Source organism: Carettochelys insculpta, chromosome 8 (assembly GCF_033958435.1).
Source record: "Carettochelys insculpta isolate YL-2023 chromosome 8, ASM3395843v1, whole genome shotgun sequence".
Lineage (NCBI taxonomy): Eukaryota > Metazoa > Chordata > Testudines > Carettochelyidae > Carettochelys > Carettochelys insculpta.
Genome location: NC_134144.1, coordinates 64336272 through 64361092, shown reverse-complemented (window position 1 = coordinate 64361092; position 24821 = coordinate 64336272). Strand labels below are relative to the sequence as shown.

The 24821-nt window shown below is 42.0% G+C and overlaps 1 protein-coding gene across 13 annotated transcripts in view; it reads left to right on the top strand.

The window, feature by feature from the left end:
• KALRN (kalirin RhoGEF kinase) overlaps positions 1-24821 on the top strand; it is a 489190-nt gene that overhangs the window by 129360 nt on the left and 335009 nt on the right. For all 13 annotated transcript variants that reach the window (XR_012646382.1, XR_012646380.1, XR_012646383.1 and 10 more), the window contains exon 8: positions 8077-8199. Coding sequence is in view for 8 of the 13 variants with exons in the window: in XM_075000963.1 (XP_074857064.1) it covers positions 8077-8199 (123 nt within the window). In the remaining 5 variants the exon portion in view is untranslated. The remainder of the gene's footprint in view (positions 1-8076; positions 8200-24821) is intronic.

Genomic DNA, 24821 nt, shown 5'->3' with positions numbered 1-24821 from the left:
CAGATCAGTAGCCAACCTAAAAATTTTGTTGGGCAAGCATTAAAGTCTATGTGATAGGCCAAATTATTCTCTTTGGACCTAAGTCAGCAGCGTATTTAATCACATGTCTAACTTAAACATATGAGTTGCCTCACTGAAGCCAATGAAGTTAGTGATTGTGCTTGAAGTTAGGCATGTACTTAAATACCTGATTGAATTGGGTCTTCACTCAAAACGTGTTAGAATCCTGCATATGTCACTGAAGTTGTTCTGGGATTATAGCATCCCAAATGGGGTTACTACTGGATTAATTCAGCTCCAGTGGAATTACTCCAAATTTGCTCCATTGAAACTGAGTTCCAAGATTTGGCTTTTGAATCATTGTGGCAACAATAGTGTGTCTTGTAGTTAACAAGGATTAATGATGAAGTCCCTAACTAGGTGATTGTCACAGTCAACTAATTTCCTCAGGGGGTCATTACGTTTAGGAGCAACTAAGCATTGTTATACACTGGTCATTATCAAATGCAGAAGTCAGATTGCCCAATCTTTATTGGCAAAATACTGTGCATCTAATTTCTGCTTTTAAAGATCAACAGATTACCTGTCTCTTCTGCTTTATCTAGAATGATCCTTCTTGGCAGTCACTGATCCTTCTTGGCAGTCACTCGATAGCGAGTAGAATGTCTTCACGTCACTGTAATGGTGATTGTTTGGGAGTGGCTTCTATGCCCTTCTCAAGTATTTTTCCTTTTAGCTTCTCCTATTTGCGTCTAAGGCTCAGAGTCTGATTCAGAGTTGTGTTTGCTTACCAAAGGACTCAGTTTGACTGTAATAGCAAGGACAAATGCAATAGAGCTGTTTCTTTTACCATTGTATTACTGACAATAGCCAGTTTGACCACATTTGTAGTTTGTTCCTAAAAATGCACAAGAGACCAAATAACTGAACATAGCCAAATTTATTGTCTAAAGACAAAGCACTACTCTGTAAAAATGAGATACACATAATCTTCATTCCAGGAAATGGTCATAGTGTATTCACCTCACACAGAAAGTGTGCTTCAGAGATATGCATTTCAGCTAGTTATATTTATGGTATGATTTTACAAATTACAAAACTCTCACCAATTTGTAACTCTTCCTTAAATTATTGTTTTGTTCTGTACGTTTATGTCTGGTTTGGATATGACATGCCAAACCAGCTGACACAGAGGTGCATCAAGTTCTGTGCAAGGACTCTGTAGGCCTGTATCTTAGTTTAATAGACTTCCTGTTTTCTAATGCCAAAGCTGATTTTAGCTATGCAAAATATTATGGGATACTTGACATGGGTGAACGGAATTGTGGAAAGAGCGTAATACATTGAGTTAACATATCTTCCCAATATCATGTATATATATTATATTGTTACCGTGCACAGTATCATGCAGCAGTACATTTATGTTAGTCTTAGCATACACCACATTCATAGGTATTTTATGTGTTTTATACTATGACTAGCAAAAATATTGGCAAATATTTTATGCCTTAGTGTAAATAAGGAGTGATCCTCTGATACCAGTGTTTTTACACTATAGTCTCTGAAGGAGGAATCCGGTCCAAAGAATGTTGTCATACATTCATTTGGTGCAGTTCTGTTTCATTTCCTTGATGACCTGAGTTTACTGTCCCATCAAAGGCATTATGTTCTGTTCGGTGCATATTCAGTGCTTCCAAGGAGAAAAAAAGAGTGTGATTATTGTAAATGAAAGTTGTACTCCTTTTTTCTCCTTTAAAATAAGGGAAATGTAAAAAATTATCTATTAGAGTAGTGTCTTTGGATGGGGGTGGTTGTGAGTGTGTGTGAGTGGGATGTGTTCCACTGCATCATTTCTGACAAAGGGCACAGCTGTCCTCAGAAGTGACGCTTTTATGTGGTTCCTGTTTTCCTGCTGGTAACAGCCTAACACTGATTACTAACAAACAGTGTTGCTGGGCCTTTTAAATATGAATATTAAATGCATAGAGATTAGACTGTGACTCAGAGGATGCACCCATGCAAGAATACTAAGCACTTGTCACACCTCACTTATGCAGGCCAGCTGGACCTGGGGCATGCAGGGGCAAACAGGGAGACCCTCTTTAGTTCCTTCTATTGTGCAGGTGCTTAGGAAAGAAGTGGGAGAAAAGGAACTTTGACTCTACCACTTTACTTTTTAATTAGAGTATCTGTGCTAACATCGGGAGGTGAAGGGAGTGTTGTAATTTGCTACTGGGAAAGGCTGCGGGGAAATTAGTATCCTAATGTACTATACCGTGAGCAGCAAGAAAATGGGAGGCATTATTCTGACTCCCGGATATGTGTATAAGTCACAAAGCTTCCTAGGCTGCTCATGGGCAAGTGCCCTTACACTCTACCCTCTGCTCTAGCCTGTGTGTAAAGCAAGACTCCAACTAGACTTTCACTAACATAGCACAATGTTTTCTAACTAGCATTATGAAGTCTTGAGTTGAGCCCTCAGGATAACTCAGCAGTCACATTGGAGACTGTTGTGGCTTCATATTCTTTAGTACTCGTATTGCAATAGTATCCACGTCTGGGTCAGGCACCATTGTGCTAGGTGCTGCACAAACACCTAGGCAGTGAGCATTCCTGTCCTGATGAGCTTGCAGTGTAGATCAAATATCATAGTACTCATCACTGGAAGGAGATAATTAAAGAAGCATTTTGGGATTAAACAGTTACTTCATGTTTCAAATAATGGCTCTGACAACCTCTTTGAGGTGACTGTCACTATTAGGCTTCATGGCATGTAATATTTTTCTAGGTGATTTAAAAATATTGGAGTATGAAGGACAATTATGAAATAAAAAAATCAGAACAAACGTTGAACTATGTACTTTCTGACAGCATCCTCAAGAATACAAAAGCAGGTGTATATATCTAAAGAGTAATTTAATTATTTGAAATAAATCATTGTAATTTTGCTGCTTAGCTGTAGATCTGGGGATTAATTTTCAGTAACAGAATCAGTCAAGTACAATGATTTCAACCTAAAAAAATGTCAGTGTTCCCCAGCAGTTTTCACATATAGCACTGTTGGTGATTCTGTAGTCATTTCCTTTTCTCAGAATAGAAGAAATTGTGGTATTCACAAATCATAGGCAGATAAATATTTACAGTTGCTTATGTTTTTATTTTAATGATGACCTTTCAAGATTTTGTTTTATTATGTTTTTGTGGTTAAGTCATGGGATTGGCTCTGCTGCAGACATGAGGCAAGATATTCAGAAATCTGAGCATTTGTACCTCCTTCTGTTCTCGTTTGGTGTATGAGTGCTCAGCACTGCTGGAAATTAGGCCTCTGATATATAAAAAAAGGCCACCACTCACCTACCCCATACCTCCCTTGCCCATTTTGTGAAATGGGCATAATATTTCCTGTCCGTTTTTGGTGGTAGGTTTAATCTTTTAATGCTTGTAAACTTCTGTGAGCTTATCAGGTGGAAGGCATTTTATATATAAGGGTAAATTATTTAGTAGTAGTAGTAGTAGTAGGCCTTATTTTATGTATCAGAGGCCTAATTTCCAGCAGTGATGAGCACTCATGCTCCAAACGAACACAGAACGAGACACAGGGGATTATAATAATGAGATGGCCCAGTAATTAGGATACTAGCCTAAAACTCAGGAGACCTAAATCAATTTCCTCCTCTGCCACAGATTTTGTTTGTTTGTTTTTTGATGACTTTGGACAAGCCACTGAGGCCCAGATCTTCAAAAATATTTAGGTCCCAAGATCCTACTGAAATCAACCTGTCATCCCTCAATATGTATAAACAATACTTTGTCCTTTTAGAAAATTATGACTCAGCCTGCACACCCTTGCATGCCTTCCCTATGACCCATATCTTCTTATGTACTTGTGCAGGCCTAACTTTTCAGGGAGAGTTAGGGGCCTAAATACCTTTGAGGATCAGGTCTTAGCCCTTCTGTACATCAGTGCTCCATCTGTAAAATGGGGGTAATAGCATTTACTACTTCAAAAGGCGATTGGGGATGAATATGTTAAAGATTGCAAGGCATTTTGTTACAATTGTGATGGGGCTAGAGGAGTACCTTAAATAGATGGACTTCAGTTTGTTCAGAATAAGTCCTTAGAAGTGTGTACATAACATGTCTTAGCAAGTTACTAAGTTATAAATATAAATCTTACTTGATACAATTCTTGTGGGCATTATGGCAGAAATACAGTAAACTCTCAAAATATGCGGCTTCAAATTGTGCGTAACTCGCTTTAACGCAAAGCACAACTTGAAGCTGCTCTGAGACTGTCAGCCTGCCTAGCTGTGTTCAGCTGTGGGCAGATAGACAGGCTAAGAGCCCCTTCTCCCTGGCTTCCCCCAGTAGTGCTGCTGTCAGGCTGTGGGAAGGCAGGGAGAAGCAACCAGGAAACTGACCAGCCTGGTGGGCTGATCCTGCAAGTTGTGGGGAGCTGGGAACCAAGCAGCAGCCTAGCTCCTTCTCCACTCTGCTTGCAGGGCAGCGAAACTGAGCGGGGCAGCAGAGGGGAGCAAGGAGCCAGGCTGCTGCTTGTGGGGAGCTGGGAACCAAGCGGCATCCTGGTTCCCAGCTGCCCTGTGCTGGCAGTAACCGGGAAACTGACCAGCCATGAGCTGGTCAGTTTCCCAGGTCCTGCAAGCAGGTTCCCATCTCCTCACTGCTTGCAGGACCCAGAAAAGTGGCACTCTGGGAGCCAGTTGGGGCTTGTCAGTTTCCCAGCTCCTGCAAGCTGAGACCTGGTTCTCTTCTCCCCCCACTTGCACAAAAATTTGAGTTATGCAGGGGTTAAAGGAGCACAACCCCCATGTAACTCAAGGTGTTTACTGTAGATCTTAAGGAAGAAATTGTAACAGATGCTTCATGAAATGAAAGTGGCCTAGTGAATCTGATTAGGAGGAGCATTCAAGGTATAGAAGCAGGATAGAAAAAAGTATAGAGACCGATATGAGGAAGCAGACGAATACAGCACTAAGTTCATAATTAATAGATTTTAGCTGAACTACTCACCTTTTTTGATTTATGAAGTAGGTATACAATCTCATTATCCTGAGGTGTGATTTTATCTGGTCTCATGAGCTAAGTAGTGCTGGCCCAGGTCATCAGTTAGAGAAGGGATTTCAAAGGAAACCTTGCAGTGCTTCAGGAAATGGTGTGCCATTCAACAAATGGCACCCTCCCCTGTAAGTTAGTATTGAACCAGTGCCACAACAAAGCATAAAGGAGCTCTGTGTTGTGTGGATGAGATGCAAAACCAAAGCCTTTACTACTTATGGGTTAAATATCTTATGTTCCTTTTTGCAGGGTTATCATAATTTATACTGGTGCCCTGGCCCTATTAGGTATACATAGTTAGATCGCAGAAGCGCTGGACCCCTGGGCAATGTGGAGGGATAGCTCTGCACCCAGAGAAGAGGCAGGGACTTGGGTGGAAGAAGGACTGCGGTTGCCTTCTGCAGGAAGCCCTCAGTGCCTCCCAGAGAATCCCAGACCCTTTTGAATCTCCAGGCCCTGGGGCAGTTACCCTCTACCCCACTCCTTGTCAGTAGGTCTGGGTAAACATAAATTGCCTTACAATTTGAAGAGGTTATTTCCTCTTTTAAATTGTTGTACACCATTGGTGTGAGTTGCTTTAAAAAAAGTATCCCACATCAGGAATAGAAACATTTCAATTGAGATTAAAGCAGCTCTTCTGAATTCAATGTGTAAATGCTTCCATAGGAAAAATGCTTTATATATAATTTCACATTACTTTTAATGCTGTAAATATGAAAGAATTGTCAAAAGAAAATAAAGCCATTTGTGAGTTTATCGGAAATCACATTTTTAGAACTACAATATTCTATTAAAAAAAAAAAGAGAAAATGACCTCTTGGGTTGAGATGTTCTAAATTATGTTTTAGCCAGAATGCAATTTTAATAGCAAGCTGAAAACCCCTGACAAATGGGAAGAGGATATTAATGGAAGTATTAATAGAGTCACAGTGACAGCCATGCTAGCATGCAGCCTCCAATAATTACTATTATTACAAGTTATTCGCAAACAAGGCATATCATAGAAAAGCTCTTAGCAAGCCAGGTGTTATGTTGCTGTCATATCATTAAAGGAACGCGTTAGGTTCTGTTACATATGCAAATGGGGAACAGAGTAGATCGCAAAAGCAGGGATAGAAATTTTGTTTCCAAATGCCGCATCTTACTAGTTAATCCACAGTGTGACATTTGTGACAACTATACATTGTCTTGGCAGGGGGTAGGGTGCTTCACTGCCCACTGTTCTGAAGTGCTTTAAACTCTTGTCAATTAAAACTATTATGTAAATGCTAAATGTTATTATTACAAAGTTCTTGGCTTCAATGGAAGAAGAGAAGAAAGATGACAATGTATATAAAACTGCAACTATAGACAATCTCATTATAAAGAGGCTTTTAGAAGATACAATGGAAGGAAAAATCTGAACGTTCATGTGGTTTAGATTCTATGCTGCTAATCATAAAATTGCTCCATTTGACTAAATAAGAGCCATGCCTTCACTTGGTTTAGCTCGGTAACAGCTGTTTTCATCAGAGCTACACTTGCCAAATGGCTCCTACACACAGCCAGTATCTTCTGTCTTTGTCTCTAGCCATCCCTGCTAAGGCATGAAGTGGTCTTGCAGAGCCATGTTGGTTTAGACCCGTGGTGTCCTATATGCTCCACATTTGCCTTCAGTTGCAATCTCCCTTAACCTCACCCCCAACCCCATCTACATGACAGGACTCTGCAAATGTGTTGTTTTCTGCTTATGCTCCAGTGTCACATCGTGTGAAAAATGAAAGTAAGAGCCACTTGGTGCTGGCAGAGACCTATGGTGATGATAATTTTAACTTGAGGGGAATCAGGATGTCTCACCCTTTAGCATAATGCAGGCTCAAACCTCTCTTGTGTAGCTGAAAGGCTCTAACTATTATTTAGTTCTCTATTGACTTCAGTAGGAAATGAAGGAAAACCCCACCTGCAAATTGTACTGATCACCTTGCAGTATGAGATCCTACACACAAAGTGATACAGGATCACCAGTGCTGGACACATTTCTTATTTACTTTCTCCGTTTCTTACCTCCAGTGGATCTGAACAATCCCTGCCTCCTACTGCTTTCATGACATAGGAGCTTGAAGGCAGCTATAGGGAGAAGGCCACACAGTATATCTTACACTTTGCAGACATGTGCTACAATCAGCATGAACCAGTTCTATGTGGTCCCTGAGAAGCACGACCTGAGCCTACATGTGGGGCACCTATATGAGACATCCAAAATCTTGAGTGGTGACGAGTGGTAAATGATGGTGGTTTAATGGACAGCAGCATAAAAAATAAAACAAAACTGGCATTATTGTCAGGAACAGTTCTAGACTGATAGCAATGAGACAGTGCAATTGTTTTGGAAAGAAAATCCCCTCAGAGCATCAGACTTATGACTCTTTTAGGTAGGGTTTGGTTACATTGGGTACATTGGAATCTGAAAGTATTTGAGAAGTTGATACCCATCAGTGTTTTACAACTTTTAACTAAGGACCCTTAGCCTTTCCCTTTTACATGCCCTGATAACCCTCCCTCCCCTTCTCAGCCATTTAAATTTATCCCTCCATGAGTTTCGAAATGTTTTAGATTTTGAATGTTATAGTCTGTTGTCTGTGTGAAATCAATCATTGGACAACTAGCAACCTAAACTAGGTTTCAGTTTACAAGTGGAAGATGTATGATTTAAGACTTCCCATTTCACTTCTCCCATGTAATTCAGACAGAATCAAATTAAAATATTGAAAAGCAAACACTTACCTTCTCTCAGATGTTGTGTGTATGCCATATACATGTAATGGCATTTCAATAGTGATAAATTATCACTAACATTTAAAAACACTATCTTATGTCTGATTGGATTAGGCTCTGCTATATGTCAGTGTGTTTTGTCACAGCAAACATACAAATAATTTTTTCAGCTATTTTGACCATTTACTGAGGAATTCTGTGTGATAACGAAACATAATACATAACTTGATATTCTTCTGTGCTCAGGTATTGGACTGGATCGAAAACCATGGGGAAGCCTTTCTTAGTAAACATACTGGAGTGGGAAAGTCTCTGCACAGGGCACGAGCCCTTCAGAAAAGACATGATGATTTTGAAGAAGTAGCACAGGTAAGAGTCCCAAATCTGCAAGTTGTTTGCACAGCTTGTGCCTTCATGCTGATTTTGCTTTCCTTTCGCAGAATCCTACGAACGCATGTTGTTATTTATAGACCTCTAACTCTTCTCAAATGCATGAAATGGACAAGGATCCTACCCTGCAACATTTAAAATCTATCAGCTACAAATTATCAATTCAGAATGAAAGTTTGTCTTCAGAGCAAAACTGGAAGATTTCTTCACAGCAGTGGATTTGATGGAGTAGGATTCCAGATACACATGAAATGGGAGACATAAAGGAAGCAATTCTAAGTGAGAAAAGGGTGAAATCAGGAGAACAGATCATGGAAAACAGAACAGATGCAAGAGACAAGAACTGTAGATGGGGAAAGAGTAAAGCAGGCTTTGAAGTTAACAATGAATGTGAAGTAGAATTGGAGAGGTAGCCAATGAAGAAACAGAAGTGAAGATGATGTGGTGGCAATGATTAAAATTATGCCACTTATTGTGGGTAGATGAATAGATTTTAAGGCCTGAAGAGACCAATGTTCATCTAGTCTGACCTTCTGTCTAACATAGACCATAAAATCTCACCCAGTAATTTCTGCATCGAGCCTATAACTTCTATAAGGCAGTATAGTATATATTTTGGAAAGGCATCAAGTCTTATTTCAAAGATTAAGTATGGGGAATTGGCCATATTTCTTGGTAAGTTCTTCCAATGGTTAAGTACTATAGCTTAAAAAAAACTTACCTTGTGCCCAGTCTGAATTTATGTAGCCTCATCTTCCCAACATAGAATGTCTATCAGAAATCTGATCCAGTGTGTTCTTAGTCTTTTCTTAGATAAATTGCCTAGATTTTGGGGATGATGATGTATGGCCTTCCTTTGTTAGAAACTCTTAAAAGGTGTGCATTCTGGTCTATATTTTATCATTAATCATGTTTTGCTCTAGTTCCTTATAAACAGATTAACATAGGCTTTTGTAAAGAAAGCTTGTCTCAGCCTTGGTTGCTGATGGTCTTTGAGTCGGGTGCTCCAATTTCAGGGCATTATGGATGGAAAGGTGCTCAGTAAATTAGGTTTTACATAGAACATGTGCTTTGCTCACATGATGGACATAAGACTAATTTCATCTCAGATGGTCCCTGGTCTGTCGTGGAGGTATGAGATGGGAATGGCTTACTAGATCATCCCATGCACCCTCTGGCCATCTTTGTCAGATGTTTTCCTGGTTCAATTTTAGATGTTCCAAGCCATATGGCTTATACTAATCCATTTGAAGACTGTTTCTCAGCCTGGTGGAGGTTTCTGTCTTCAAGGTTTTCTCTCTTTACTTTCTTGGAAGGTTTGCATACAGTTTATAATTTCCCTTTCTTAAGTTCTTTCCATTACTTTTGTTTCTGCCTCTCTTACTGTCATAATTAATTCACCTCCTTCCTTGGCATTTGTAGACTACACATATTTGTAAACTGATATCATGTCTCCTCTTAATTGTCTTTTAACCACGTCATACATATTTAATTCTGCTAAGCTTTTCTTATTAGTCAGTCCCTTCAGCTCCATAATCTTTTATTAAAGTCTTTCTCTGAACACTCTCCAGTTTGTCAATATCTTTCTGGTAATCAGATGCTCAAATATGAATGTAGTATTCCAGAAGTGATTACACCAGAACTGTATGGTGAAGGGCTACAATGGCACCTCCTTTTCCCATGAGAAGTAGCCTCTGCTTTTGCAACCACCATTTATATTGTCTTAGGCGGCATGACCAAAATTCTACTCAATTGGTAGCTCATCTCAATGGCAGCAGGTTGCACAGCTTGGCTAACTCTGAACACTAATGACTTTCAGTCTTGAGGTTTACATACCAAGCTGTGTTGCCTCCCAGTTAGAAAGGGCTGGCCTGGTAAAATTACCATTAACTTCAATGGGAATAGGATCTAAGCCCTTCTTCTGGTAGATTTACATGAACATATTGTTGCTAATTTATGAGGTCTGTCTGAACTATGACATTGGAATGTAGTGTTGGCAAATGGAGCATGGAACTGTATGTTGAGGGGGGAAATAAAAGGAATCCCTTGCTTTATACAAGGTCAAAGAGTTTAAAACATAATAGTGTCTATTTTGGAAAGAGTAATAGCAGGAGTAAAGAGGAAAAACCATAAATTTTTCACACCTGGGATTCTTCGGAAGAAATGTCTCATGAGGTAGATTTTGTGGTTTGGGAGTCAATCTTCCCTCTTTTCCCTGTATTCATGATTTATTCTCCAAACCCTTCCTTTCTGAATTTTGGACTTAACCCTTTAGAGCTTTTCTTCATGGGGTGTTTTTTAACCTGGAGTGAATTACTATCATTACTAGTTAACACAAAATAGTTAATTTCTTTGTAAAGGGTGATGGACCATCCCCTATGATTTGTTCCAGGTTGTGCCCTAGGTTGAAGCCAACATGGTTGTGTCCTGGGATGAAGGCTTGAGAAATATCCATATTAGTCCTTTGCAGGATTGAGTTAATTGGCAATCGAGTTACTCAGGGTGAAAAAATAAAAAATGCAATGTTGCCTTCCCCAAAAGTCTGAAGAAACATGCAGTGGTATTTGGTTTAGTGATTCCCAAGCATTCATTCTTTCTTATGGATAAAAATTTACTCTCCAAAATCTGTTTTTGGACGGCACTGATGTGTTTGCCTTTGGCTCATACAGATAGTAGGCACTGGGAAATTCTCTGCGTTTTCTTGGTGATTTCAGTGGTAGATAGTTAATGCACACTTTTGTATGCTACTAAACTACATGTAAAGAATATTAATGTTTAGTGATTAAGGTTACAATGTTGTGTATACTATGTCTGAACTGCATATTTTGCCTGGGTGATTGGCACCAGGGCCTGATTCACTCTGAGTAGTCTCCCTCAGGGGTAAGCAAATCTGCTAAATGGTACCTAAGTTCCTTGTCCTCACTGATTCTGCACTCACCCTTTGTGTCTGTGGCCATATTCCATGGTTCTTTGTGCTGCAATGTTCTAGGAGCCTTTCCCAATGAGTTGTCAGTTGTCTGCCTTTGGGAAGTGAGGGACAGAGAGGAATTGTGGAAGCCACTGGAGAATTATCACACTTAAATGATTTAGCCTGCATCTTCATGGCAAAGATGGAGGGTACCAGGGCAAGTTAAAGAGCAACCTGGATTGTAATCCCCAGCTAGGTAAGCTAGGCAGGTCTTCAAGTGGGAGTTTTTTCTGTGAAGGCAGTAAATGGGGGTGTAGTGGTGTATGCACACCCTGTCCCAAAAGGAGGGTTTTGGGGGTATGTGGATACCACTCTCTGACAGTCTGTGACCTATGTCAGGGCCCCGTGGCTCTTGCTTGCAAGGCAGAGAGCATCAGTGGAGCAGCCCCTGTTTGCAATGCAGCCTGGCCTAATGGTCTGCGCTGAGGGAGCTGTCAACAAAACTGAGAGCAGCAGCCCCTGTAGAAGGGCGTGTGCCCACCTGATTCCACAAGGCCCCGACAGGAGTGCTGTGGCTCACTGCGGGCTCAGCAGGGAATCCTACTGAAACACACCAAGCGCATTTGGGTGAGAGATACCACTCACTCACTCACCCTTCCTGGATCATTTTCTACCACTCCTGACAGTCACCGCAGCCACTAGGACAAAGTGGGAGGGGGGCCCAACTCTGCTTCCATGGCAAGAGCTGGGCCAATTGTTGAAGGGGAGTTGCCTAGAGCAGTGAGCCCATAGTGCCACCCAGACTGAGATGCTGGGCCCCTTCCCCCATCCCTCAGAGCCATGCAAAGCAGGAGAGTAGCATTGTTGCACACTTCAAAGGGGCCTGAAGCTCCAGCTGGCACCAGTGCCAATGTAGCAGTGGTGGGGACCAGCGTTCCAGTGCCCTTTGAAGCAACAGGGCTGGGGCAAGTGCCCTCTTTGCCTCCCCCCGACCCCTACTCCATTGGCAGCAGGAAAATCCTTGAAGCTTGGGGTCCTCAGGCTCTACAGCACAAGTCGCTCCCTAGGGCTTTGCAGGTTCTGGATATTCATTTCAGTCTCCAGGGCCTCCAGCTTCTGCTGTCAGGATCTGTGGCTGGCCCATCTCTGGAGCTCCTGGCACAGGTCCTCCCTCTCTGGGACCCAACCCAGACTGAGGTAAGTTGCTCCCTTTTATACTAACCCAGAACTTGGAGCTTGCCCAGTATGGCTGGAATGGGGGCCAAGATTGTCTCTGACCACCCCTTCCAGCCCAGTGCGGGGTATACACACCCTGTCACCGGAGGTTTAAGGTTAAAATTTGTGTAAAAACAATGGGTAAATTGTTCAGTGTAAGCATACTGTTAGAGAGAGACCCTGTAACCTGGTTATCTGCCAGGGTACTACAATAAGACATGGAACATATTATCCTGGCAACGTGGGGATTCTTCTAATGTGCATGCATCTGACTAAGAAGTTTGCTGAACACAGGTATACTTTCAAAATACCAATGATTTAAAGAATAAAGCATTATGGGTGTGACTGAGCTAATCTGTGGACCTCTTCTCATGTAGGTACTGTTTGGACAACATTTTTCATAGACATGTAAGAAAGTAAGAACTACAATAATGGGTCAGACCAATGGCCCATCTAATCCTGAATCCTGTCGTGTGCCACATGCTTCAGAGAAAATGAACAGAATAAGGCAGTTTCAAGTGATCCATCCCATTATCCAGTCCCAGCTTCTGGCAGTTGAAGGCTTAGGGACACCCAGAGCAAAGGGTTGCATCACTGGCCAACTTGGTTGACAGCCTTTGTAGGGACCTAACCTCCGTGAACTATCTAATTCCATTTTTAACTCAGTTATAGTTTTGGTCTTCATGACATCCCATGACAATAAGTTCCATATATTGACAGTGCATTGTGTGATGATACCTGTCTGTTGTAATATTTGGACATTTTCAATGTTGTAATTATTCTTCATGAGATATAAGTATGGCCTAGAAAAAGAAGTTTGGACAAAAGAGCTGGAGTTCTGAGTGGTCTCTATAAGCCATTCAGAACCCAGGCTTTTCCTGTGCATTTTATAGGCCTTTTTTAACCTCACACAAACCTGAGGGTCTTTAGCTATTTCTCAGCCAGCTAACACTTGTCTCTGGCTTGTCATTTCTGGAAAAGCTGTCTTCAGAGCACCAGCCAACAAGAAAATGAAAGGATCACACTCTCATGATTAGTTGATGTCAAGGTACCATCTGAAGAAATGCAGAAGATGCAGTACTTCCTGGAATGACAAATAAGCACAGTAGCCTCTTTGTGGGCCTAGAGTGTCTTTTATGGGTTCTTATGATAACCACGTTTTAGCCAATATCTTGAATGTTACACATGTAAATACAACTAAGTTTCAGGTTTAGAATCAACAAGCCTATCTTTCCCCACCAGGCTCTTCACATCCAAGAATAACCTACAGTATTTTTATTCCAGAACTGAATCAGAAAATACTATGGACTGGAACATGCCTCCTAGACCTGAACATGGCTGTGGGGAAGGACAGGATCAGCCACTATGCAGTCATGTCTGTTTTTAACTGTCCTCTACAAAAAACCTCCCTACTCTCCAAACAGGAGAAGGAAGAGTGTAGTGCACTGTCCCTCCAGCCAACACTCCAGAAAATCTGCTTAGGAGTTTATAAGTGTCTTGGGTTTAATCACTTCTGTGCTGAGCCCTCTTCATGCTGTGAAATACTCATTCTCATAGGGTACTATGGGCTGCTACTAGTTCTGTTCAGCTTGTCTGGATTCATCATGATTGTTAATTAGGGGAGGGGGCTGGCAGACTGTAAGGAGGTGAATTACCTCTATTAAAGATTCTCCACCCCTACCCTCCAAAAATCTCCTCGGCCTCAGGGGATGCAGGTTTTGTGATCCAGGTCCCAGAACGATTTGAAGCTAATTTTTTTTTTAAGAGAAACTTCTCTGAGTAGGCTTTCGCTTGTGTAGGCAGTCTGATCCCATATTGCTTGGAGCGAATTCGTCACACTAAGTCTTTTGGCCTGTAGATGGCACTCCCTGCACATTTTAAAAAGACGGTGAGGTCTATAAGGGGCTGAGCCAATGTTCTGGTTTGGACCACTGGGCAAAAAACGTTTACCCAAGTTTGGAAGCACTCAGTATCCTGGCTAGCTTAGCTGTCTGGGGTTAGAACCCAAGCTGCTCTTTTACTCATGCTGGAACCTGCCTACTTTGCAGTAAATATGCAAGCTGATTCATTCAAGTGCTGATAGTATTCCAAATTAATTGAATATCTTTAACTGAATTGCCAGTTGTATCCTGGAGAGTGGCAATATCCCCTTTAGGCCCCCTCTGTAGCCCACAAAATGCTTTGAGGCTCAGAATCACCAGAGAAAGCAACACACTTTAGATGGGTTTGGTTTTGGTTTGGTTTGGTTTAACGTCTTCTGGAGTATGGCATGCTTGTCATTTGCTAGGATTGTCTGGGTATGTCTCAATCAGTCCTAGCCATTCCAGGGGATTTGGGTACTGGTGAACCCCGATCCTTCCTGTTCTCTTCTAGTGGCTCACAATAATTTAGATGCCTGAGAAGCTGTAATACTTGGGTCCAATTGCACTTGTTGTACTTAACGTGTGGCTGGAGAGAGGGGTAGCTCAGTGGTTTGAGCACTGGCCTGCTAAACCCAGAGTTGTAAGCGCAATCCTTGAGGAGACCATTTAGGGGCCTGGGGCAAATAGATAAAAAAATATCTCTCAGGGACAGTGCTTGATCCTGTCAAGGAGGCAGGGGACTGGACGCAATGACCTCCCAAGGTCCCTTCCAGTTCTGTGAGATTTTTTATCTCCATATATTCATTTTGATGGCTGGGACCCACAGTCAACCTATGCGAGAGGTCAGACTAGATGATCTGGAGGTCCCTTCTGACCTTCAACCCTATGCTTTTGTGACATACAAGCGCTTGTAAATGCATAGTTGGGCATTTAATACATAACTATAATACAATGCTCACCACTTGTCCTTTTGCTGAGAAATTGTTCTAGCTTTGTTGAGCTACTTCATTGCCCTTTTGACTTGCATCAGTTTCTTGGCTGTTATTGACTTTTAGGTTTAGATACTCTAAGATTACAATGTAAAATACCTGTATAATGGATAACAAGTGCACACATGCTGAAAGCTATTGATTCAAAACTTGCAGAATCATTATTTTATCCTCATCAAATGTATCCTGTGAGTAAGGGGTGGGCCAGAGATGTGGCTCCTAGAACATCTGCATCAAAATGTGGCAGGATTATTTTTCTTCTTTGGGAGTAAAACATCATCAATGTAAGATATATAAATGGCCCATATTATATCAACTGTTCTATTTACTTCTATGAGACCATTTCAGAAGGGCTGGCTGGAGGTCTAAACATCAGTTTTCAGATGTCTAGACCAGGGGTTCTCAAACTTCATTGTACTGCTGTCCCTGTCTGACATCAAAAATATTACACAACCCCCCAAGAGGGGGGACCAAAGCCTGAGTATGCCCAAACCCCAAGGGCTCAGGCACAGGCTTGTCACCTGATCTTCACTGCCCAGAACTTCTGCTTGAGCCCCAGGAAGTGGGTCTTGGGCTTTGGCCCCAGACTCCAGCAAGTCGAAGTCAGCCCTGGTGATCCCATTCAAAGGGAGTCATGACCAATTTCGGGGTTCCAACCCACAGTTTGAGAATCACTGGTCTAAGTTTTCTTGTGCCTCCAAATTCAAATCCCCATAGAGTCAAATTTATCCTTCGTTCTTCTTGGGCAGATAATTAGACTTCCATAGTTTATTGTTTGGGGGCATTCAAATGAGACCTGGAAAACCAAGATACTTCCGTTCTGTTTTGGATCCAAGATCATGTGGTATTCTTCATGTGGTATTCTTCATTCTTCACTGTTTGCTCTGGATTTCCTGGCTAAAATTTTCCCTCCCTCCATTGTAGTGTCCAGTACATTGTTTATCCATCTGCCTGTCTTCCTGTTCTGGAGTGGACTACATTCTCAGGGTACTCTATGCATATATTTTCCAAAGTACTTTGGTATTAAAAAGGTATATAAGTGTTATTATATTTCACAATATTTGGTGGTTTTTTGTCATAGGAACTACCAAATGTGATGAAAACTAATACCATTGCTGGTCAAAGTGAACCCCTATGACCTTTTAGTTCTGAAATATTTTTGAACTAGTTCAACCAAACTAAATGAAGTTCTGGGATAGTCAAGCCAAAGCTGAATTGCAAACAGCTACTTGTTTGGCCTTGGAAAACAAAATCCAGTCTTACAGATTCCAACTCTCGTTGGATGTCAGAATTGTTAAGTTTGGCATGAAACCCAGTACTGATTTAAAACAGGCATACTTTAGGCACTCATATTAATTGGTTAGTGAGTGTTGTCCCAGGGTAATTTTTGAAAGTGCTGTGGTATTGGTTTTTGACCTACCTGTACATCAAGAGTTGATAGGAATAACTTACCAGGACTTCTGGAATTCTCCTCTTTTAGTTGTGCTATGACTGCACGTGTGGAGTGACAGATTTAGCCTGAGTGAGGGAAGTAGAGGATTAAAGGCATAGTAAGTAAAAAATTAATTTGAAGTTAATAGAAAAGTAACTAAACTTTCAATACTGCCAACTCCAAAAATTCAAAAAATACCAATTAGTCCCCACAGCATGAAATTATTCCAGAATTCTTATACAAAGTTGTATGTCTCTCTTATTATATCGTAATTTATTTATTTCTTTGCCTCACACTGCCGCCCGCCATGTGGCTAATTGAAAAGGTCTTGACCTGCATCTATGGGACACACTTATTTCACTTCAAGTAGATAAATAACTGGTGAAGAGAGAAAGCATGGTATTTTTTATCTGGAACAATTTTACAAGAAGTTAAACAAAATACATTACCTAAAAGTTACATAAATGTTTGTGAGGCTGCACTGGAAGTGGGGGCATCAAAATTCATGGTTTTTCTTCCTGCATGGTGTGTTACTTACAGCAGGATAAACAAATGAAACTGTGCCCACATTTGGCTTGCCTGTGGGGTCTGAAACTGGGATTTCTGAATATAAACATGAATGTACTACCTTATCTAAAGAACCAGTTCTCATAGCATGGGAATCGTAGCAGAGCAGAAACTTCTATGTAAGGTCTCACTACTAAAAGGTGGGTAGCACAGAGCTGTACTATGCTAGGGCTTTTGTACACTTGAAATGTTACAGAGCTCTGCCACTTCACTGCACTTCTGTACTACTTCAGAGTAGACACTACCTAAAATGGTGGGAGAGGTTCTTTTGTTAGCATATTTAATTCACCTCCCTGCATGGCAGTGGCTAGGTGGAAGGAAGAATTCTTCTGTTGGCCTAACACTGTTTTCTTGGGGTTTTAGGTTGGCTTAACTTCATCAGTTAGGGTTGTGGATTTTTTGCATCCCTGAGTGACATAAGTAAACAGACCTAATTTTCTAGAGTGAATTAAATCTAAGGCTGGGTCTACACTCACCATGGAAGATTGAATGCTTACGTTCGATCTTCCAGGGTGTCGTTTTGCACATGTGCAAAATGGCGTGTTCCAGCATCAATGTCAATTCCAGAATGTCTTTTGAGCAGCATGGTATTAAGGAAGGTTGATGGGAGGAGTGCTCCTGTTGACCTTCTGCTGTGAAGCCAGCCATGGAAGTCGACAGCTGCAAAGTTGATTTTTGATACGCAATTAGAGTACCAAAAATTGTGTAGTAGCAGTTGACCTTCCAGGTAAATGTAGATGCAGCCTTAGTGTGTGTTACCAAAACACCTAGTTTGCCAAACTTCTTCTCAAAGGCCATAGGCAAAAGTGGATGCGACTTCTCTGTTATATTAGGGAACTGGATTTTATTCTCAGCTCTTGTGACCTGGTGAAAACTCTGAATTATCATGCCCATGAATTGGTTGAATGATTGTTATCCCCCACTGGTGTAATTTAAGATCTTGGCTCGTAATAAGCATTATGAAATGCAGACATATTAATAGCAATGAGTGGAAGAGCTGTGACTAGAACACATAATCCCCATTTGCAATGTAGTGCACCTTCTCTTACAGAACAGGTGATCTTTTTCTGTCTGTGCTTCTGTTTACCCCAAAATCTCATGATGGTTGAATCTTTTTGTGAAACTGCCAGAAGTAGGAGCCAATCACATTGCTTGCAATAAAATCGTGAAATGGCCAACAAAATACATTCTCAGCAATCACAAGGCATCAGCCAAACAGGGTTGATTACAATGGTGTATTTCTTTGTCTTTAAGATATATTTTAATGTACCTATAAATTCAAATCAGTCTTCCCATAGTAGGCTAGTATGAACCTACAACTATACAATAGTGATATGTTCTTAGTCAGTTACAGAGCTAGTCAGAAAAATAAACTGTAGTGGCAGAGGTAACTGCCATTTTGAAATTTGTTTCAGACAGAATCAGTATGAAAGGCAAAATTTCCTGCAGCAAAGAACAAGGAAACTAAAAGTGTTGATTTGGAACCACCAAAACATTTCAATTTGATAAAGCTGAAATGTTATTGTTTTCAAATATCACATATATATTATTTGAATGTAATCATCTAATCAAAATGAGTTAAAATTACAAAGTTGAAGCTATATTTTTACCTCACGGCAACAAAGTTATTTTGACATATGTGTATACACACACCTCATAGAGTTGGAAGGGGTCTTAAGAGGTCATCAAGTTTGTTCCTCTACCCTCACTTAGCACCATCCTTGGCATATTTATTTTTAATTTCTTTTCCCCAGATCCCTAAATGGCCCCCTCCAGGATTAAGCTCACAAACCTGCATTTAGTAGGCTAATGCTCAAACCACCAAGTTATCTCTCCTCCCCATTGCTTCTTGTGGCTGTTGATAATAAAGACATTTGGTACATGAAAAGAAAAAAAAAAAATCTGACAGCTTGATTTGCAGTGTTGTAGCAGTGTTGGTCCCAGGATGTTAGAGAAACAAGGTACATGGGCAGCAGGTATCATAAGCAGTGGGAAACTGACTCCCCCAAGCAGCTTCCACCAACAGGCCTCCTCATAGGCATTTGGGGCCACCAGAGGGGGTGGTGTTGGGCCAGGCTGCCTGGCACACTGGGCCTGGCTGCCCAAATACAAAGACTTGGGGCTAGCTGGGGCCTGGGGTATGTAGGTGCGGAGCAATACTGACCAGCTGCCCAATCACTGAAGTTGGGGTGTGGTGACAGCATTGCCCAGCCACCCACAGTACCAAGGCTGGAGGCACTGTGGCTGTGCCCCCCAGGGTCAGCAGGCTAAGTTCCATATAAGCTGCACAGCTGCCTAGTTAATTCCACGCAGGTGCTCAAGGCACCCATGCAAAGTGGGGAGGAGGGCTGTCCCACCTCCAACCTGCCTCCCATCTGGTGGCCAGGGGAGAGAGAGCCTGATCCAGGTGTTTCTCCCACAGCAACCGCAGCCAGGGTAGCCTGTCCCCAGACCCTCCCTTGCTGTAGTTGGAGCAGCCCAGGTGGCCTGTCTCGGACACCACCCTTGGACCACCCACCACCATGCCCTGGGCGGACCATCCCTGGATTCCCCCCCTGCTAAAGTGGACCTGGCCTGGCTCCAGATCCTCTGTTTTCTAACCCAGTGCCAGTGTACCCCTCACAAACCTGTTCCCTACCCTCTGTCCCAACCCCACCCCAGAGCTCACACTTCCAGCCAGAGCCCCCCCCACTCATTCACCAACCCTCTACTCAAAGCCTGAGCCCCATCCCACCATCAGAACCCCTTGGCCCCACCCTTAGCACATGAATTTTGTTATGTGACTTGTTACACATCACCTCCATATTGGTGAACATAAGAAAATTAATTCATCTCAGGAGTGGGCAAAGTTATAGGGAGCACTGGATGTGGATACTGACACTGGCCTTGTCCCCAGTGGTCTGGGGCTGGGATTGGTGGCTACAGATGTGATGCTTTGAGCTTCTGTGGGAAAAGATGAGTAGAACGGGAGAGAAGTGAGTGGGGCCTTCAGCACAAGGGGTGTGGCCAAGGGCTAGCCTCATCAGTTGGGCGTGTCACTCGCCACCCATGACAACATGAATTAAGTAATATCTTTTATTGTTGAAAGAGACAAAAGTTTGAGTTGCATAAAGCTTTTCTGGAAAAGGTAGCCTGACCTGAAGAAGAGCTCTGTGTAGTTCAGCAGTTGATTTAAGAAAAGATATTACCTCACCTACCTTGAATTTGATTTGAGCTTTCATCTTTTGCTTTTGTCATGCTGATGCCAATTACAGTCAATACCCTAAGATCTTATTCCTTTGTTTGGAGCTCTGATAGTGTCTATCAGAACAGCTAAGATAGTAGTCAGGAGCAGTTCATAAGGCAATACTGTAAATAGTCCAAATTTGAAATGTATTGTTGCATTGGTGTTTTATTGACGATAGTGGGAACATTATGTTCTGATTCTATAAGTATCAAAGAGCTTATGCTCAATACAGTGGTCAAATGTCTAGATTATCTTTTTTAAAAAGACAGATTTTTATTGTTAATGAAGGTTGTGCACGTCGTTCGGAAAAGACCAGGGGCCCGGTTTGTTTGTTTGTTTGTTTGTTTTTCTGTCACACCAGTTTTGCACCAGCATTAAATTGCTGATTTCAAAGGAGTTTCAATACTACAAACTAGTTGGCTTGAGAATCCTCTGTGCTGAGTCCTTAGACATATAGTAGTGCAGTACCAAGAATAAGGCCCTGGAGCTGTGCCTGCTCAATCTCCTTGCAGCCTGACATGTCAGCAGGCCAGTTCTTAAATCCAGCAACAGCAGCAGCTCACTTGCTGTTGAACACATAAACCCACAGATTCTATGCCTCCTTGTGCTTGCCTCACTTCAAATCCTGCTCCTGCTTTGCTTCTCTTGCTCTATATCCAGGGGGTCAACATTTGAGGAAGGCATCAGCCCCCCAAGAACCCTTCCACTGCAGGACATTGGCTCCTGCCTCCTCTCTGCCCAGGAGTGCAAGGAACATAGGACAGTTTATTTGTGCATCTCTGGCTCTGCTGTTTTTCTGAGCCATCTCCCCCCCGGCCCTGACCCACACACCTGCCCTCAGCCACACTGATTGAAAAGCTGGTTCACTCTTCTCTCTCCTCCCGCTCCCCCCAGGCTGGCTATTCTTTACTCTGTCACGTAGGAATGCTTCACTGTCAGAACAGCAGAACTAAAGAATGACCTGCTTGGATCTTTCCCTGCTTTCAAGGAAAAAAACATGCTGTCACACCACAAACGTTGCTTAAATTACCCTTAAGCCTTTCCTGGTTTTTCCAACTCTCTAATTTTGGGAGCACTGATGGTGCCCCAGAGTGGGACATCTATTCTTCCATTTAGTTCCACTTTGCACTTGTGTGAGAGATGATTTCCTTTACAATGTGTGGGGTCAGATTACCAGGTAGGGTCCAGACAGTTACGCACAAGTGTTGATTCCTCAGCAGGACAGCACATGCACCTTTGAATTCTAAGGATTTTTTCTCATCACACCTTTGCTACTGGTTACTGAACAGAAAATAACAAATCCTTGCCTAAGCAGCCAGCCATTTCATAGCTGAGTGTCTCCTGTACTATCCACCTCTTCCAACTGGTAAGTAGTTTTAGCTCCAGCTTACTTTTTATTATTTCTGAGGGTAGCAGAGTACCAAATCTGAGCACCTTCAGTGAAAGCCGTGGAGATGATGTTTATACTCTCAGATCTTTAGAGAAACCCTAGGATTGGACTGCCTTCCAATCCTTTGTATTTATTCATAACCAGAGGTGAAAGTACCAGATTTCTTACAGGTAGTGTACTATCACAACCTAACGCTCCCACCTTCTGGGTGGGGTGGGGGCACTATGATAAAACAGTGCCTGTAAGAAATTCAAGTGTAAGGTGGAGTGCAGGGGGTTCAGGGCAGAGGGATGGGGTGTGAGGGGAGGGTCAGGAGGCAGAGGGTTAAGATGTGAGGCACTGTTCCCTCTAATATTTTTCATCCATGAGCAGAGTGAGTTTTGTCTTGTGTGCCGATACTGAGGTCCTATGCATCTGTTCAGATGTGTGTCACCATGGCACCGCACTCATCAGTTACTTACTAAAGGAGGCATTTTTAAAATAGGCATGGGCACCTCCCGCACACACACACACACACACACACCAGCCCTTTGAAGGTGGCTGGCATCTCCTGGCCCCTTTGAACTACTGTGCGGAGAAGTTTGCAGGGTGTGGAGTAGTGTTGTGCCTTTCATCCACTCTGTCAGCTTGGGAGAGGGCCTGAAGGCTGCCTGCTTTCAGCCCTGTGCCTTCTGCCACCAGTCCTGCCCCTTCCAGGGGCATGAAGCTGGGTCTCACCCCACCTTGCCCTGGGGCCTGGCATGACTCTCAGCCCCCCTGCCCCTCCCCACTGCAACCTGAAATGACACCCCTGGTACTGAACCATTCTCCAGTCCAATCCCAGCTTTGATCTTTCATTGGAACCAGTCATGCTCCTGCTTTCCCCAACTGTAGGCAACCTGGTTCTGACCCTTGGCTCTGATTCCTGGCGCTCTCTCTCTCTCTCTCTCTCTCTCTCTCTCTCTCTCTCTCTCTCTCTCTCTCTCTCTCTCTCTCTCTGTCAGCTCTGGAGTCTGGACTCTGGCTCTGATCCCTGGCTCTAATTCTGCTTCAGCATTGGTTTATAGCATTTAGACTCTGACCACTAAGCCACACTTCTGCACTGACCACTAGTTCTCCCAGGATGCTGTTTCCTGGTTCATGTGTCATTTTTTCATTGTACATTACATGAAAACTGGCATTTGAATTACCTAATTTACATGCTTTTTTCATGACCATTACACATGCTGCACTATAATATTTTCAATAAACTCTATCAACCGATTAAAAAAACCTGTTGTCATGGATCAGCTTCTGATCTTATTTACAGCTGTTAAGATGTAGTGGATGTATTCAGAGGATGTATTCTGGAATTATTCATAGTCCAGTCCCTAGAATCCACCATTTTATGTTGCTGTGGTATTTGAAAAATTTAGTAATCTTTAATTAATGGCTGCTCAAGAGCATTATCACACATGACATCTTGCACAGAGCTCCCTTTACTCCCTCCCTCTTATCCTTTGAAGGAAATGGAAGATTTGCATAAGAAAAGAAAGCAACATTTGAACTTCATTTTTAATGCAATGACAATAATTATGGAGGCAAAATTACATAATTTGGAAAAAGTCAGAGTCCTAAATCTGGGAGTTATTTCTGAATTGTCACTGAATATTTGCACAATTTTTTTTCTGTCATGGCTACCTATATTGATTCCACAAATATAATGGCAGCCCACACACACGCCAAACAGTCACACAATGCCTGCTCATTATTAGTTCATTTCATTCAAAGCACAGAGGTTGTTTTTTCCCCTCAGTATGTGTGCTTGACTCACACTGACTTTAGTGGGAGTCACGGAGAAACATCTAGGGGAGGATGAACCCCCACGTCTTACTATACAGACCCCACTGAACAGAAAACAGTCAAAAATAATCTCACGCATCACTCACACACTAAAGGATCTTTGTGTTGATTGATTAATTCATCATCATCACAACTGGATAAAATTAAAACTGCAACCCTCACCTTAAACATGTCAGCTCCAGGGCTGCAATGAACAGAATACAGATATTCATTGAAACAAAGAGTTTCTATCTAGAGTCGAAAGATGTGTTGGCTGTACAGAATTAGATTTTCAGTGACAGCTCCTTTTTACCAATATTTCATTATCACTTCGTAGCCTATAATTTAGATATGTAACTGTCCACAAATCAGTAATTAAGCATCTAAATAGTGTTTATATAGGGCTCAAAATGTACTAGGCACCATGCGCCAGAAAGCTTACAATTTACATAGAAATTACAAAGGGGGAGATAGGTTCTGCACAGCACAGGGTGGTTTTTGTTTTTTTTCCCAGGCACAGTTAATTTATGCCCACACAAAGTAGGCTGATTGAGACCCTTTTAGAACTAAGAACCCAGCATGCAAGCATCGTGTTCCTAGCTTAAAGCAATGCAGGACAGCATACGTTATGTAAGCTCAGTCTGTTTCTGTGCTATAGGAAGTAAAAATCAGTGACTCATTTCACAGTATGACAAGCTGTCCTATGGTCATTTGTGTAAGAAAGATATTGAAACATCTATGACAATAATTCTCATTCTGTCCTGAGGCAAAATTATTTAACGTATGTGAAGATACTGGCTGCATTTAAGTGCCACTTCTCTTATCATAGGTTCACAATTCATGGGACAGAAAGTGTTACATTACAGCGACTTCTGTAAAGCTGTGATCCAACAGCTGAAATACAGCCTAGTCACTAAAGCATGTGCTTTGCAGAGATAGGTAATTGGGTCTCTAGGTCATTTCAACAATAGCAAATTGAATATCCTTGCTGTGATACCTACATATGGGGCGAAATGAAACACTGAGTCCACTGGGCATTTTATGCATACATACAACACAACAGAATCTGATCTATAAAATGGAGTAGACACAGTATAAAAAGGTTCTGTTTTCAGGAAACATTTACATCTAACCATACTGCAGACAGCTCTGAGTAAGCACTGTGCAAAAGAACTGAACTGTTATTACTGGTGGACAACTTCCAACACATGA